The sequence below is a fragment of the Caloenas nicobarica genome, chromosome Z, assembly GCF_036013445.1.
Source record: "Caloenas nicobarica isolate bCalNic1 chromosome Z, bCalNic1.hap1, whole genome shotgun sequence".
NCBI classification, from domain to species: Eukaryota; Metazoa; Chordata; class Aves; order Columbiformes; family Columbidae; genus Caloenas; species Caloenas nicobarica.
In genome coordinates, this window is record NC_088284.1 from 66195693 (window position 1) to 66211803 (window position 16111).

At 57.1% G+C, this 16111-nt stretch overlaps 2 protein-coding genes across 2 annotated transcripts; both read right to left on the reverse strand.

Annotated features, from left to right (window-relative positions):
- Positions 1-1567: 1567 nt before the first annotated feature.
- On the reverse strand, positions 1568-8048 carry LOC136002100 (uncharacterized). The gene is made up of 14 exons (XM_065656930.1): positions 7990-8048; positions 7775-7854; positions 6965-7068; positions 5772-5972; positions 5243-5271; positions 4926-5038; positions 4555-4616; positions 4314-4354; positions 3941-4037; positions 3667-3736; positions 3025-3125; positions 2616-2783; positions 2386-2475; positions 1568-1832 (listed from the first exon to the last, which is right to left on the reverse strand). The coding sequence occupies exons 1-14, from the start codon at positions 8046-8048 to the stop codon at positions 1677-1679; spliced, it is 1371 nt and encodes a 456-aa protein (XP_065513002.1). The 3' UTR covers positions 1568-1676.
- Positions 8049-9108: 1060 nt separating this feature from the next.
- On the reverse strand, positions 9109-12088 carry LOC136002101 (sperm-associated antigen 4 protein-like). The gene is made up of 8 exons (XM_065656931.1): positions 12010-12088; positions 11769-11809; positions 11396-11492; positions 11122-11191; positions 10480-10580; positions 10071-10238; positions 9841-9930; positions 9109-9288 (listed from the first exon to the last, which is right to left on the reverse strand). Exons 1-8 carry the CDS (start codon positions 12040-12042, stop codon positions 9133-9135), a joined length of 756 nt encoding a protein of 251 aa, XP_065513003.1. The 5' UTR covers positions 12043-12088; the 3' UTR covers positions 9109-9132.
- Between the last annotated feature and the right edge of the window lie 4023 nt (positions 12089-16111).

Below are 16111 nucleotides of genomic sequence, written 5' to 3' on the forward strand. Positions count from 1 at the left end.
ATGCTGCCGCATTAGAAGGAAAAGCGACCCCCAATTGCAGATTCCCTGAAAGGGAAGTTTGGACTTGGGGAGAGGTGGCGCAAGAGTTAATTAATTACGACCGAAAGAATTGTCCGGTGCCCTCTGTGGAAGGTGACTCTAAAGCTATCAGATGAGCAGAGTGGCACCCCCCTTCTGCAAAAACAAAACCCCTAGGGAATAACAACGGTAGGGGACACCCGGCACATGAGGATCCCCGGGCCCCAAGGGAGAAATGTTATGCCCTCTGGAAGAAGGGTGTTTTAAAGGTGATCCCTCGGGAGGTGATTGACGCGTTACCCACTCCCAACCTGGAAAGCCTGGTGGAAGGCTGGGCCAAAATACTGCCGGGGTGGAAAAAAACACAATCCAAGGTGTACCTTAGGAGGGCAAAAGAAAATGGGCGGATAAAAGCTACACCCTTGCATAATCCCGGCCCCTCCCCAGTGTGGCCAACGCAACCTCCTGATAATAAAAGGTCTACAAAATGGACAGGGGTATTTTAAAACCCATACCTCTCTTTGGCGTGGTGATGGGTTCTATTTGCAGGCCCCGATCGTTGTGTAGACACCATGTTTTCTGAAACTTCATGCTTAGCTGTACATAGACTTTTTACAGTAATGTGCTTTGCACAGTCAGCCTTCTAACAGTGATTTAATTCCGGTGTATAATATCTTGTATAATAGTGGTAGCTATAACCTTCTTAATATTTTTCGGATGCGAATAAGGATATGAATTAGCTTGAGGACCATGCAATTGTCCACCCGAATATGCCTATTGCCATATTAAATGGAAAGGCAAATGAGGAAAGCAATGTGGAAGGAGAGCAGAGGTGCCAAAGCTTTCTCCACAAAGCTGCACCCGCTGAAGTGAGAAGAAGATCACACTGCTTTCCAGGCCTCCCGTACTTAGCAGAGTAGCAGGGCTGGCAGTGCAACTGTTGGCTTTAGCTTTTGAAGTTTACATGAGTCTGAGACGAACGTGTGTAGGTCCATAGCCTTGCGTACTTGCTGTTGAAGATGCAGGGCTGAACTGGGCAAATCTCCCCTTGAAAAAGACGGATGTTTGTGTGTTCAGTGTTGAGCTGGGACCTGACTGTGTTTTGGCTTTTCAGGCAGGGGGAACGGTGTCTCTCTTAGAGACACGCAGAAGGCAGAAGCGGAGGGTTGTGCCTGGGAGCGCACATGGGCACAGGGAGCTGGGCCAGCGTCCCCTGTCTGCAGCAGTTGGGCCGCTCAGACCTCCTTACACACCCCAGACACTCCTCAGGGGTCCCAGACACGGCTGCACCCCGTGTGGACCCCTACCAGACCCTGTCCCCAGGGCCAAGGTGCCATCTGAATGAAATGGGCCAGTGCTTTGGGGATCATGACCCTCAAATGCTGCCAGGCTCTCCGAGGACTCCTTCTTGGGATGAGATGGGGGGGTGCCCCTCAGGCTGCAGGAATTTGTCAAGGAAAGGCTAGAGGAGCGTCGTCTCCTTTTGCTTAGTTAGGAAACATCCCTGAAGTGGAGAGCAAGTGGAAAGCCTGAGGAGGGCCTCAGCCTGCAAAAGGCAGAGCTTGGCAGCTTGGAGAGGGCCTCTGATATGACATTGCTCTGCAGCAGACTAACAGCCACATCCCTCTGGCCTGTTTCTCCATTTAACTCTTTAATAACTATTGAGGTAAGGTCTCCACATGTGTGTGGCGGACGGCATTTGTTTCCACAATCTCCCCATGCACCTGCACTCGATAAATGCAGGTGTATCCTTGTTTTCCCCAGTTGCTCCGTATGCCGAGCTTCAAAAGCTGGAAGGCTCTGGGCTTCCCATTCTGCAAGAAAAGCACGGCAAAATGCAGCGTCACTCCTGGGGTGTAAAGAGGGAGAGCAGGGTTGCGCGCATCTTCTCTGCCGGCCCCTGCCCTGCTCCAGGACCAGCTCCCATCGTGGCTGAGGCGGCAGCTTCTCCCTCCTTCCCTTCTCCCACCCAGGTGGCAAAGGACCCCGTGCCCCTGCAGACCAAACACCCGCCGCAGGGATCATGCAGGGCGGCTGTGGAAAGCAGAGGCTCGCTGGCTGCGGGAAACGGAGTGTGGGGAAAGTCCTGAGCCGGGACGAGGTGCTGGGTGTCCTTCCTGCCACCACCTGCCCATCGGGTGCAGCCAGGTACCCCTGGGGACCCGCGCAGCTCTGGGGGCAAGGGGGCCCTTGTTCTGCATTTGCTGCCCTGCTGGATGACACTCTCCCCCGCAAGCACATTAATGTTTCTCTTGGCCAGTGTCGAGCCCCTGCCCCGGCAAGGACCATCCGCACTCCTTCTGCAAGAGACTTGCTGGTAAACCAGCGTTTGGGCCCTGGCCTCTTGCCCACACACACTCACTGCACCTGCAGAGTGAAGGTCTGGGTCGGTTCTTTCTGCACGTTGTAGGTGAAGGTCCCCAGCAGAGTTTCTTCCTTGCCTTCCTCAGCCAGTCCCTTGGAGATAGTGCAAGAGGAGCAGGTCAGGCTGAAGGCGTCCATGAGGAAAGGTTCGTGCCAGATCTGGGCCCGTGATCCCCGCTCAGCCCCTTCAGCTCCAGCCCAGTCCCAGCCCCCAGTGCCCGGCAGAGACTTACAGAGACAGTGAAATCTCGGGGGGCACTGCTGACGGTGCCCAGCGGAGAGGCTGCCTTTGAGGTGTGTTGTATGGTGACGGTCGTCGGCTGTATTAGCATGGGCAACCGGATTAGCACCTCGCTCTGAGACCCTCGGAAAGGCCAGCAGTATCCCGGGGACGTATCCGGCTGAAAGCAGAGGCCAAGAGCCATGAACGCGAGGCCACGATGGGCCCCGCTGGGCTCCTGTGCAGCCAGAAGCACAGACGGCACTGCGCCTGTGGGCTGGGTTTGTGCTCGAAATGAGTGGTGCGCTGGGAAGTGTGCAGAAGTGCCCGGCTCTCTTCCCGGTGTGGGACAGAGGAAAAAAGCCAGCCAGTGACTTTATTAGGGGCAAGAGAAGCAGTACTGACCGTTTCTGCTACTCTACCTGCACAAAGGTATCCAGCTGTGGTGGAGCACACAGGAACCAAAACACACTGCTGAAGCCTGTACAGCTGCTGGACGATCTCTGCAGGTCAATGGCAGCCCCTAAGGGGAGAATGGAGCAGCCTCAGGCTTGGAGGACCTGGGGGCTGCAGGCTATTTCTAAGGCTGCCTGCCAGCCCTGCACAAAGCCTCACACCCTCGCCGGGGATGCAGCAAACAGAAGGGGATCCCCATGCTTGGTGACGACAGCATTTGTCTCCCAGCCACACACAGAGAAGGGCTGCGGGTGCTGGAAGGCTGTGAGCTCCAATGGGAAGGGCAGCAGACCCAAGGCGAGGCCCCGCTGTGTGCACAGCAAAGGATGACCCGGCCACTGATTTTCGTTCCCCAGGAAGGCTCAGCGGATGGGGAGCGGGAGAAACGCTGTCTAGGGCACGGCCGGTGCTCCAGTGAGGGCTCTGACGGCAGGGCTGGTGCGAGCCCAGGGAGCCACTCAGCCGCAGTCGTGCTCTTGGGCCCTGCGGTTTTGTGCCACCTCCCTCTGCTCCAGAGAGCAGAGTCTGCAGCGCAGCCTGCTTTATGGAGCGCTAAGCACGATGAGCCCAGTGCAATGACAGCCCTACCCCTGTCCGTTCGTCTGTACCTGCACTTCTCAGAGACCAGTCAGACAACTGCGTGGTTGCAGACATTGTGTCTCTCATTTGCTGAACTTCCTGGGAAGGAGAGAAAGGAACAGGGGAAGAGACCCCATCAGAGCTGGGCAGGAGAAAGAGCTTTCTAGTGGAGAAGCTCAAGCAGCAGCCCCTGGCAAGGGCTGGATGTGTGGGCTGTGCAGAAAAAGCCCATCAAGTGGCCCAGGAAGGCCCTTGTGCAGGGCACTACTGGACCCAGCCCTCTTTCCCAAAGCGCACGATTACCTCCATCATAGTGCCGATCTCTGCAGCCAGGCGCACCAGCTCATCTCTCAGCTGTTTCACTTCTTGGGATTGTTCCCCCCACGCAGACAGCGTGTTCCTGCAGTCATCGGGAAAGCAGATCTCGTCAGAAAGTGGCTCAGCTCTTCCCAGAGCATCCAAGCTCATGAGGAGCAGAGACAAAGGTGCTCAAGCCCCCTTCATTTTTTTCGCAGGCCTGCAAATGCTTCCCTTGCCCTCCCGGTTTAGCAAAAGGCCCAGGCAGGAGCGAAAGGCATGAGCCCTGAGCGCCGTACAAGTGAGTGCAAATAGCACGGGCTCATCTGCCGTTACCCCACTAAATGTCCTGCCCGTCAGGAAAGGAGAGGGCTCTTACCGCAGGTCAAGCAGGTCAGCTGCAGGCTGCCCTAGCAGCACCTGAAAGGGAAAGGTTCTCCATATGAGTCCCAGAGCTGCTGGAGCTTTCCAGAGCTGGTGGCTCTAGGAAGGCCAGGCACAAGCTGCTGCTGATCCTCTGGGTCACTGCCTAGAACTGGAGGGACTGGGCAATTTACCCGCCCACCATCTAGCAAGGTTCCTCTGTGGGGCTTGCCTGTCCCACAACGACAGTCACCGACCTGCGGCGCATCCTGTGTCCACAGCCTCAACATCAGCAGCAAGCTCCCGCAGCAAACACCAGCTGTAATTCACATCACCAAGAGAGTTATTTCCTCAGGCTGTCCAATGATCTCTGCAGTCCCACAGTCTCCTCCCACATCAGGGTAGCAAGAGGCTGGCTGAGGACACAGGGGAAAGGGCGCCGAGCTTGCAGTTCCAAGCAAGCGGGGACCCTCTCCCTGGTTTCAGGGCACACTTGGCGTCTCAAAGCTGCACCCCATTTTCCCTCCCTTCTCTGCATGTAGTGGGCATCTTGGGAGCTCCCTGAGCTGCAGACACGGGAGGCTGGAAGGGCCCCACCAGCACCTCTCTGTCACACTGCAGCTCACACTCTGCGCCTCTGCGAGTCCGCTGACGGCGGGCGAACGCTCACCTAGAGCACCTAGGATCATCAAGATGAGGATCGTGCAGAGCCTCTTCTTTTTCAAGGTGATGATCTCTTTCCTGAAAAGAAGAGGGAGTCCCGGTGTTAGCAGTGCTCAAGAGCAGTGCCCTGCACATGGGGGATTTTCCCTCACCAGCTGAGGAGCAGCAATGTGGGAGGAGCCAGGGTCTCCTGGTGGGGAGCACTGCCAGCCTCCCCTTGCTGGCCTTGACCCACTGGCACCCGTCGCCTGTGTGTCCGTACCGGACAAGTATTGTACTCACACGGTGGAGACTCCCGGGCTGAGGCGTCTCTGGAGGGAGACCACAGCCATTACCAGACTGAGGACCAAGCCTGGGCAAAGAAACCAGAGAAAACTCTGAGGGCTCTTCTTGAGGACACTGGTTCAGCACAAGCCAGATCCCTGCAGGGAGGTGGGCGCTGGTGCCATGGCCTCGCTCCCTGGGGCAGGGCCAGGGCCAGGGCCAGGGCCGTGGTTATGCCCTATGGAGCGGGGCAGCTGGGCGCCCCCTGGCCCTGGGCGGGTGGAGGGCCGGGCAGGGTCGCCCCGCAGGCAGGGCACTGACGGTGGGCCTGGGGAAGGAGGATGGCGCGAGTCCGGGGTTACTGCACAGTTTCTAGAGTGTCCCACAAAGACGGAGACGTGATGGCCAGCTCTGTCACCGTCACACAGCCGAGGTGGCCCCAGGCCTCCTTTGGGGCAGCAGGACGCTGGCTCTGCAGGGCTGTCAGGCCCGGCCGAGCCAGGCAGGCTTGGTGCAAAGATGGGGTGAAAGGCAGCACTGAACTTGCCTTCATGTTCCGCAGCCCTGTGGCGTGCGGACCCTCGCCATCTGGTGCCCGGGCTGCTCCTGCCTCCTCGCCTCGCCAGGGCAGCCCGTTGTGCTCCCTGAGGAGCCTTTCTCTTCCCCATCCTGGGCAGAAAGGAAAGTCTCCGGCAAGCTTCTGCGCCTGTCCGCTCAGAACTCCTCCTGGAGACAGCTGGCAGAGCGCCTGCCACAGGCACACAGCCACCAGCACACTGCGAGCTCCTCACAGGCCCACAGCTGCTGGCCCACAGTGCCCCACCTCAGAGAGGCTTGGCCCTGCATGGCGTGACGTCATGGCTGCGACGTCACAGACAGAGCTGCAGGGGGTGGGGGAAGGGGGTCAGGGAGAGACCCCGCAGCCCGCGTGGTGCTGTGTTTGGCATTTGTGAGCAGGCAGTGCTGGAAACACCCCAGCGTTCTAGCTGGTGCTGAGCAGCGCTTGCAGAGCACCGAGGCTTCTCCTGTTTCTCTCTGTGTCCCCAAGCGAGTAGGCCGAGGCTGGGTGAGAGGCTGGGAGGGGACACAGCTGGGATGGCCAGCCCAAACTGACCAAAGGGGCACTGCATGCCACGAAACGTCATGCTGCACAATAGAGCCTGGGCCTTTGGTCTTTCCAAAGGAGCCATTGCATGGGGACTGGCTGGGCATCGCTCTGCTGGGGTCGACCCAGCACAGCCAGTTGAGAGAAAGGAGGGGTTTGCTGAGAGCTTCAGAGGCGCCCAGTAGGCCGGGAAGGTTCCTGTGTGGGGGCACAAGGTGCCCCGAGGGCACTGGGCGTCTGGTCGGGCAGCATGGGGCCACAGGCTGTCCTAAGCATGGCCTCTGTGTCAGGGTCCACATTTTAAGTCGTCTCCAAGGTGCTTGCTCCCACCTCCACCGCAAGCGACGGCATCACTCTCCAGGAGCCCGCCAGTGACAGCCGCGGAGCCCGTGAGCCTGCCCGGCCACGAGAACTTTGCCTGGCTACAGGGGGTTGGCTCTGCAGGGATCCTGACCGGCGACAGGCAATGAGAGACTTGCATGGCCAAGGACAAATCGCCTGTCCCCGCCAAAGCATGTGCGCTGCTGCGAATGGAGGAGGGATAAGCTAGAAATGCCTCCTCACTGTTTCTGTGCCCTAGTCAAGACCAGGTACCAATAGGAGCATGGTGAATACGAATCCCCTCAAATTATTACCAAGGAGTTTCCATCCTCTGCAACTGAACTAGCCCAACTGAAAAAGGATTTTAGTCGTTCACCAAAAGATTCTGAGATGGAATAGTTTTGGAGGGTGTCGTTGTCTGGGGAGGATCAGATATTATTAAGGGAACAGGAAGCCGAGGGCTACTGGGGGCCAGGAGTGTTCCCTACCACCGGTGACCACTGTGCGCCCTGGTCCCTAACTCAAAGAGCAGCCTCTTGGGCTGGAGGCCTCAACCCTTTCTAAAGGGGGGACCCCCTTGCCATTGTGGGGTCGGGCAACCAGGTAGTGGAAAATGGACAGAAGGCAGCATGTCTGCAAGGGATGTGCGACCGGGAGCTCAAATTTAAACAAGGATCCCCCATGATGACACCCGTTGACTCACAGCAAGTGATACCTCTCATACAGGGCCTCCCGGACTCCCTGAAAACTTTTGGCATTCAGCTGCGAGGGAAAATACAAGTGATGTCCCAGAGCAAAAGGGAATAATGCTGCCGCATTAGAAGGAAAAGCGACCCCCAATTGCAGATTCCCTGAAAGGGAAGTTTGGACTTGGGGAGAGGTGGCGCAAGAGTTAATTAATTACGACCGAAAGAATTGTCCGGTGCCCTCTGTGGAGGGTGAATCTAAAGCTATCAGATGAGCAGAGTGGCACCCCCCTTCTGCAAAAACAAAACCCCTAGGGAATAACAACGGTAGGGGACACCCGGCACATGAGGATCCCCGGGCCCCAAGGGAGAAATGTTATGCCCTCTGGAAGAAGGGTGTTTTAAGGGTGATCCCTCGGGAGGTGATTGACGCGTTACCCACTCCCAACCTGGAAAGCCTGGTGGAAGGCTGGGCCAAAATACTGCCGGGGTGGAAAAAACCACAATCCAAGGTGTACCTTAGGAGGGCAAAAGAAAATGGGCGGATAAAAGCTACACCCTTGCGTAATCCCGGCCCCTCCCCAGTGTGGCCAACGCAACCTCCTGATAATAAAAGGTCTACAAAATGGACAGGGGTATTTTAAAACCCATACCTCTCTTTGGCGTGGTGATGGGTTCTATTTGCAGGCCCCGATCGTTGTGTAGACACCATGTTTTCTGAAACTTCATGCTTAGCTGTACATAGACTTTTTACAGTAATGTGCTTTGCACAGTCAGCCTTCTAACAGTGATTTAATTCCGGTGTATAATATCTTGTATAATAGTGGTAGCTATAACCTTCTTAATATTTTTCGGATGCGAATAAGGATATGAATTAGCTTGAGGACCATGCAATTGTCCACCCGAATATGCCTATTGCCATATTAAATTGAAAGGCAAATGAGGAAAGCAATGTGGAAGGAGAGCAGAGGTGCCAAAGCTTTCTCCACAAAGCTGCACCAGCTGAAGTGAGAAGAAGATCACACTGCTTTCCAGGCCTCCCGTACTTAGCAGAGTAGCAGGGCTGGCAGTGCAACTGTTGGCTTTAGCTTTTGAAGTTTACATGAGTCTGAGACGAATGTGTGTAGGTCCATAGCCTTGCGTACTTGCTGTTGAAGATGCAGGGCTGAACTGGGCAAATCTCCCCTTGAAAAAGACGGATGTTTGTGTGTTCAGTGTTGAGCTGGGACCTGACTGTGTTTTGGCATTTCAGGCAGGGGGAACGGTGTCTCTCTTAGAGACACGCAGAAGGCAGAAGCGGAGGGTTGTGCCTGGGAGCGCACATGGGCACAGGGAGCTGGGCCAGCGTCCCCTGTCTGCAGCAGTTGGGCCGCTCAGACCTCCTTACACACCCCAGACACTCCTCAGGGGTCCCAGACACGGCTGCACCCCGTGTGGACCCCTACCAGACCCTGTCCCCAGGGCCAAGGTGCCATCTGAATGAAATGGGCCAGTGCTTTGGGGATCATGACCCTCAAATGCTGCCAGGCTCTCCGATGACTCCTTCTTGGGATGAGATGGGGGGGTGCCCCTCAGGCTGCAGGAATTTGTCAAGGAAAGGCTAGAGGAGCGTCGTCTCCTTTTGCTTAGTTAGGAAACATCCCTGAAGTGGAGAGCAAGTGGAAAGCCTGAGGAGGGCCTCAGCCTGCAAAAGGCAGAGCTTGGCAGCTTGGAGAGGGCCTCTGATATGACATTGCTCTGCAGCAGACTAAGAGCCACATCCCTCTGGCCTGTTTCTCCATTTAACTCTTTAATAACTATTGAGGTAAGGTCTCCACATGTGTGTGGCGGACGGCATTTGTTTCCACAATCTCCCCATGCACCTGCACTCGATAAATGCAGGTGTATCCTCGTTTTCCCCAGTTGCTCCGTATGCCGAGCTTCAAAAGCTGGAAGGCTCTGGGCTTCCCATTCTGCAAGAAAAGCAAGGCAAAACGCAGCGTCACTCCTGGGGTGTAAAGAGGGAGAGCGGGCTGCGTGCATCTTGTCTGCCGGCCCCTGCCCTGCTCCAGGACCAGCTCCCATCGTGGCTGAGGCGGCAGCTTCTCCCTCCTTCCCTTCTCCCACCCAGGTGGCAAAGGACCCCGTGCCCCTGCAGACCAAACACCCGCCGCAGGGATCATGCAGGGCGGCTGTGGAAAGCAGAGGCTCGCTGGCTGCGGGAAACGGAGTGTGGGGAAAGTCCTGAGCCGGGACGAGGTGCTGGGTGTCCTTCCTGCCACCACCTGCCCATCGGGTGCAGCCAGGTACCCCTGGGGACCCGCGCAGCTCTGGGGGCAAGGGGGCCCTTGTTCTGCATTTGCTGCCCTGCTGGATGACACTCTCCCCCGCAAGCACATTAATGTTTCTCTTGGCCAGTGTCGAGCCCCTGCCCCGGCAAGGACCATCCGCACTCCTTCTGCAAGAGACTTGCTGGTAAACCAGCGTTTGGGCCCTGGCCTCTTGCCCACACACACTCACTGCACCTGCAGAGTGAAGGTCTGGGTCGGTTCTTTCTGCACGTTGTAGGTGAAGGTCCCCAGCAGAGTTTCTTCCTTGCCTTCCTCAGCCAGTCCCTTGGAGATAGTGCAAGAGGAGCAGGTCAGGCTGAAGGCGTCCATGAGGAAAGGTTCGTGCCAGATCTGGGCCCGTGATCCCCGCTCAGCCCCTTCAGCTCCAGCCCAGTCCCAGCCCCCAGTGCCCGGCAGAGACTTACAGAGACAGTGAAATCTCGGGGGGCACTGCTGACGGTGCCCAGCGGAGAGGCTGCCTTTGAGGTGTGTTGTATGGTGACGGTCGTCGGCTGTATTAGCATGGGCAACCGGATTAGCACCTCGCTCTGAGACCCTCGGAAAGGCCAGCAGTATCCCGGGGACGTATCCGGCTGAAAGCAGAGGCCAAGAGCCATGAACGCGAGGCCACGATGGGCCCCGCTGGGCTCCTGTGCAGCCAGAAGCACAGACGGCACTGCGCCTGTGGGCTGGGTTTGTGCTCGAAATGAGTGGTGCGCTGGGAAGTGTGCAGAAGTGCCCGGCTCTCTTCCCGGTGTGGGACAGAGGAAAAAAGCCAGCCAGTGACTTTATTAGGGGCAAGAGAAGCAGTACTGACCGTTTCTGCTACTCTACCTGCACAAAGGTATCCAGCTGTGGTGGAGCACACAGGAACCAAAACACACTGCTGAAGCCTGTACAGCTGCTGAACGATCTCTGCAGGTCAATGGCAGCCCCTAAGGGGAGAATGGAGCAGCCTCAGGCTTGGAGGACCTGGGGGCTGCAGGCTATTTCTAAGGCTGCCTGCCAGCCCTGCACAAAGCCTCACACCCTCGCCGGGGATGCAGCAAACAGAAGGGGATCCCCATGCTTGGTGACGACAGCATTTGTCTCCCAGCCACACACAGAGAAGGGCTGCGGGTGCTGGAAGGCTGTGAGCTCCAATGGGAAGGGCAGCAGACCCAAGGCGAGGCCCCGCTGTGTGCACAGCAAAGGATGACCCGGCCACTGATTTTCGTTCCCCAGGAAGGCTCAGCGGATGGGGAGCGGGAGAAACGCTGTCTAGGGCACGGCCGGTGCTCCAGTGAGGGCTCTGACGGCAGGGCTGGTGCGAGCCCAGGGAGCCACTCAGCCGCAGTCGTGCTCTTGGGCCCTGCGGTTTTGTGCCACCTCCCTCTGCTCCAGAGAGCAGAGTCTGCAGCGCAGCCTGCTTTATGGAGCGCTAAGCACGATGAGCCCAGTGCAATGACAGCCCTACCCCTGTCCGTTCGTCTGTACCTGCACTTCTCAGAGACCAGTCAGACAACTGCGTGGTTGCAGACATTGTGTCTCTCATTTGCTGAACTTCCTGGGAAGGAGAGAAAGGAACAGGGGAAGAGACCCCATCAGAGCTGGGCAGGAGAAAGAGCTTTCTAGTGGAGAAGCTCAAGCAGCAGCCCCTGGCAAGGGCTGGATGTGTGGGCTGTGCAGAAAAAGCCCATCAAGTGGCCCAGGAAGGCCCTTGTGCAGGGCACTACTGGACCCAGCCCTCTTTCCCAAAGCGCACGATTACCTCCATCATAGTGCCGATCTCTGCAGCCAGGCGCACCAGCTCATCTCTCAGCTGTTTCACTTCTTGGGATTGTTCCCCCCACGCAGACAGCGTGTTCCTGCAGTCATCGGGAAAGCAGATCTCGTCAGAAAGTGGCTCAGCTCTTCCCAGAGCATCCAAGCTCATGAGGAGCAGAGACAAAGGTGCTCAAGCCCCCTTCATTTTTTTCGCAGGCCTGCAAATGCTTCCCTTGCCCTCCCGGTTTAGCAAAAGGCCCAGGCAGGAGCGAAAGGCATGAGCCCTGAGCGCCGTACAAGTGAGTGCAAATAGCACGGGCTCATCTGCCGTTACCCCACTAAATGTCCTGCCCGTCAGGAAAGGAGAGGGCTCTTACCGCAGGTCAAGCAGGTCAGCTGCAGGCTGCCCTAGCAGCACCTGAAAGGGAAAGGTTCTCCATATGAGTCCCAGAGCTGCTGGAGCTTTCCAGAGCTGGTGGCTCTAGGAAGGCCAGGCACAAGCTGCTGCTGATCCTCTGGGTCACTGCCTAGAACTGGAGGGACTGGGCAATTTACCCGCCCACCATCTAGCAAGGTTCCTCTGTGGGGCTTGCCTGTCCCACAACGACAGTCACCGACCTGCGGCGCATCCTGTGTCCACAGCCTCAACATCAGCAGCAAGCTCCCGCAGCAAACACCAGCTGTAATTCACATCACCAAGAGAGTTATTTCCTCAGGCTGTCCAATGATCTCTGCAGTCCCACAGTCTCCTCCCACATCAGGGTAGCAAGAGGCTGGCTGAGGACACAGGGGAAAGGGCGCCGAGCTTGCAGTTCCAAGCAAGCGGGGACCCTCTCCCTGGTTTCAGGGCACACTTGGCGTCTCAAAGCTGCACCCCATTTTCCCTCCCTTCTCTGCATGTAGTGGGCATCTTGGGAGCTCCCTGAGCTGCAGACACGGGAGGCTGGAAGGGCCCCACCAGCACCTCTCTGTCACACTGCAGCTCACACTCTGCGCCTCTGCGAGTCCGCTGACGGCGGGCGAACGCTCACCTAGAGCACCTAGGATCATCAAGATGAGGATCGTGCAGAGCCTCTTCTTTTTCAAGGTGATGATCTCTTTCCTGAAAAAAAGAGGGAGTCCCGGTGTTAGCAGTGCTCAAGAGCAGTGCCCTGCACATGGGGGATTTTCCCTCACCAGCTGAGGAGCAGCAATGTGGGAGGAGCCAGGGTCTCCTGGTGGGGAGCACTGCCAGCCTCCCCTTGCTGGCCTTGACCCACTGGCACCCGTCGTCTGTGTGTCCGTACCGGACAAGTATTGTACTCACACGGTGGAGACTCCCGGGCTGAGGCGTCTCTGGAGGGAGACCACAGCCATTACCAGACTGAGGACCAAGCCTGGGCAAAGAAACCAGAGAAAACTCTGAGGGCTCTTCTTGAGGACACTGGTTCAGCACAAGCCAGATCCCTGCAGGGAGGTGGGCGCTGGTGCCATGGCCTCGCTCCCTGGGGCAGGGCCAGGGCCAGGGCCAGGGCCAGGGCCGTGGTTATGCCCTATGGAGCGGGGCAGCTGGGCGCCCCCTGGCCCTGGGCGGGTGGAGGGCCGGGCAGGGTCGCCCCGCAGGCAGGGCACTGACGGTGGGCCTGGGGAAGGAGGATGGCGCGAGTCCGGGGTTACTGCACAGTTTCTAGAGTGTCCCACAAAGACGGAGACGTGATGGCCAGCTCTGTCACCGTCACACAGCCGAGGTGGCCCCAGGCCTCCTTTGGGGCAGCAGGACGCTGGCTCTGCAGGGCTGTCAGGCCCGGCCGAGCCAGGCAGGCTTGGTGCAAAGATGGGGTGAAAGGCAGCACTGAACTTGCCTTCATGTTCCGCAGCCCTGTGGCGTGCGGACCCTCGCCATCTGGTGCCCGGGCTGCTCCTGCCTCCTCGCCTCGCCAGGGCAGCCCGTTGTGCTCCCTGAGGAGCCTTTCTCTTCCCCATCCTGGGCAGAAAGGAAACTCTCCGGCAAGCTTCTGCGCCTGTCCGCTCAGAACTCCTCCTGGAGACAGCTGGCAGAGCGCCTGCCACAGGCACACAGCCACCAGCACACTGCGAGCTCCTCACAGGCCCACAGCTGCTGGCCCACAGTGCCCCACCTCAGAGAGGCTTGGCCCTGCATGGCGTGACGTCATGGCTGCGACGTCACAGACAGAGCTGCAGGGGGTGGGGGAAGGGGGTCAGGGAGAGACCCCGCAGCCCGCGTGGTGCTGTGTTTGGCATTTGTGAGCAGGCAGTGCTGGAAACACCCCAGCGTTCTAGCTGGTGCTGAGCAGCGCTTGCAGAGCACCGAGGCTTCTCCTGTTTCTCTCTGTGTCCCCAAGCGAGTAGGCCGAGGCTGGGTGAGAGGCTGGGAGGGGACACAGCTGGGATGGCCAGCCCAAACTGACCAAAGGGGCACTGCATGCCACGAAACGTCATGCTGCACAATAGAGCCTGGGCCTTTGGTCTTTCCAAAGGAGCCATTGCATGGGGACTGGCTGGGCATCGCTCTGCTGGGGTCGACCCAGCACAGCCAGTTGAGAGAAAGGAGGGGTTTGCTGAGAGCTTCAGAGGCGCCCAGTAGGCCGGGAAGGTTCCTGTGTGGGGGCACAAGGTGCCCCGAGGGCACTGGGCGTCTGGTCGGGCAGCATGGGGCCACAGGCTGTCCTAAGCATGGCCTCTGTGTCAGGGTCCACATTTTAAGTCGTCTCCAAGGTGCTTGCTCCCACCTCCACCGCAAGCGACGGCATCACTCTCCAGGAGCCCGCCAGTGACAGCCGCGGAGCCCGTGAGCCTGCCCGGCCACGAGAACTTTGCCTGGCTACAGGGGGTTGGCTCTGCAGGGATCCTGACCGGCGACAGGCAATGAGAGACTTGCATGGCCAAGGACAAATCGCCTGTCCCCGCCAAAGCATGTGCGCTGCTGCGAATGGAGGAGGGATAAGCTAGAAATGCCTCCTCACTGTTTCTGTGCCCTAGTCAAGACCAGGTACCAATAGGAGCATGGTGAATACGAATCCCCTCAAATTATTACCAAGGAGTTTCCATCCTCTGCAACTGAACTAGCCCAACTGAAAAAGGATTTTAGTCGTTCACCAAAAGATTCTGAGATGGAATAGTTTTGGAGGGTGTCGTTGTCTGGGGAGGATCAGATATTATTAAGGGAACAGGAAGCCGAGGGCTACTGGGGGCCAGGAGTGTTCCCTACCACCGGTGACCACTGTGCGCCCTGGTCCCTAACTCAAAGAGCAGCCTCTTGGGCTGGAGGCCTCAACCCTTTCTAAAGGGGGGACCCCCTTGCCATTGTGGGGTCGGGCAACCAGGTAGTGGAAAATGGACAGAAGGCAGCATGTCTGCAAGGGATGTGCGACCGGGAGCTCAAATTTAAACAAGGATCCCCCATGATGACACCCGTTGACTCACAGCAAGTGATACCTCTCATACAGGGCCTCCCGGACTCCCTGAAAACTTTTGGCATTCAGCTGCGAGGGAAAATACAAGTGATGTCCCAGAGCAAAAGGGAATAATGCTGCCGCATTAGAAGGAAAAGCGACCCCCAATTGCAGATTCCCTGAAAGGAAAGTTTGGACTTGGGGAGAGGTGGCGCAAGAGTTAATTAATTACGACCGAAAGAATTGTCCGGTGCCCTCTGTTGAAGGTGACTCTAAAGCTATCAGATGAGCAGAGTGGCACCCCCCTTCTGCAAAAACAAAACCCCTAGGGAATAACAATTGTAGGGGACACCCGGCACATGAGGATCCCCGGGCCCCAAGGGAGAAATGTTATGCCCTCTGGAAGAAGGGTGTTTTAAAGGTGATCCCTCGGGAGGTGATTGACGCGTTACCCACTCCCAACCTGGAAAGCCTGGTGGAAGGCTGGGCCAAAATACTGCCGGGGTGGAAAAAAACACAATCCAAGGTGTACCTTAGGAGGGCAAAAGAAAATGGGCGGATAAAAGCTACACCCTTGCGTAATCCCGGCCCCTCCCCAGTGTGGCCAACGCAACCTCCTGATAATAAAAGGTCTACAAAATGGACAGGGGTATTTTAAAACCCATACCTCTCTTTGGCGTGGTGATGGGTTCTATTTGCAGGCCCCGATCGTTGTGTAGACACCATGTTTTCTGAAACTTCATGCTTAGCTGTACATAGACTTTTTACAGTAATGTGCTTTGCACAGTCAGCCTTCTAACAGTGATTTAATTCCGGTGTATAATATCTTGTATAATAGTGGTAGCTATAACCTTCTTAATATTTTTCGGATGCGAATAAGGATATGAATTAGCTTGAGGACCATGCAATTGTCCACCCGAATATGCCTATTGCCATATTAAATTGAAAGGCAAATGAGGAAAGCAATGTGGAAGGAGAGCAGAGGTGCCAAAGCTTTCTCCACAAAGCTGCACCAGCTGAAGTGAGAAGAAGATCACACTGCTTTCCAGGCCTCCCGTACTTAGCAGAGTAGCAGGGCTGGCAGTGCAACTGTTGGCTTTAGCTTTTGAAGTTTTGCATGAGTCTGAGACGAACGTGTGTAGGTCCATAGCCTTGCGTACTTGCTGTTGAAGATGCAGGGCTGAACTGGGCAAATCTCCCCTTGAAAAAGACGGATGTTTGTGTGTTCAGTGTTGAGCTGGGACCTGACTGTGCTTTGGCATTTCAGGCAGGGGGAACGGTGTCTCTCTTAGAGACACGCAGAAGGCAGAAGCGGAGGGTTGTGCCTG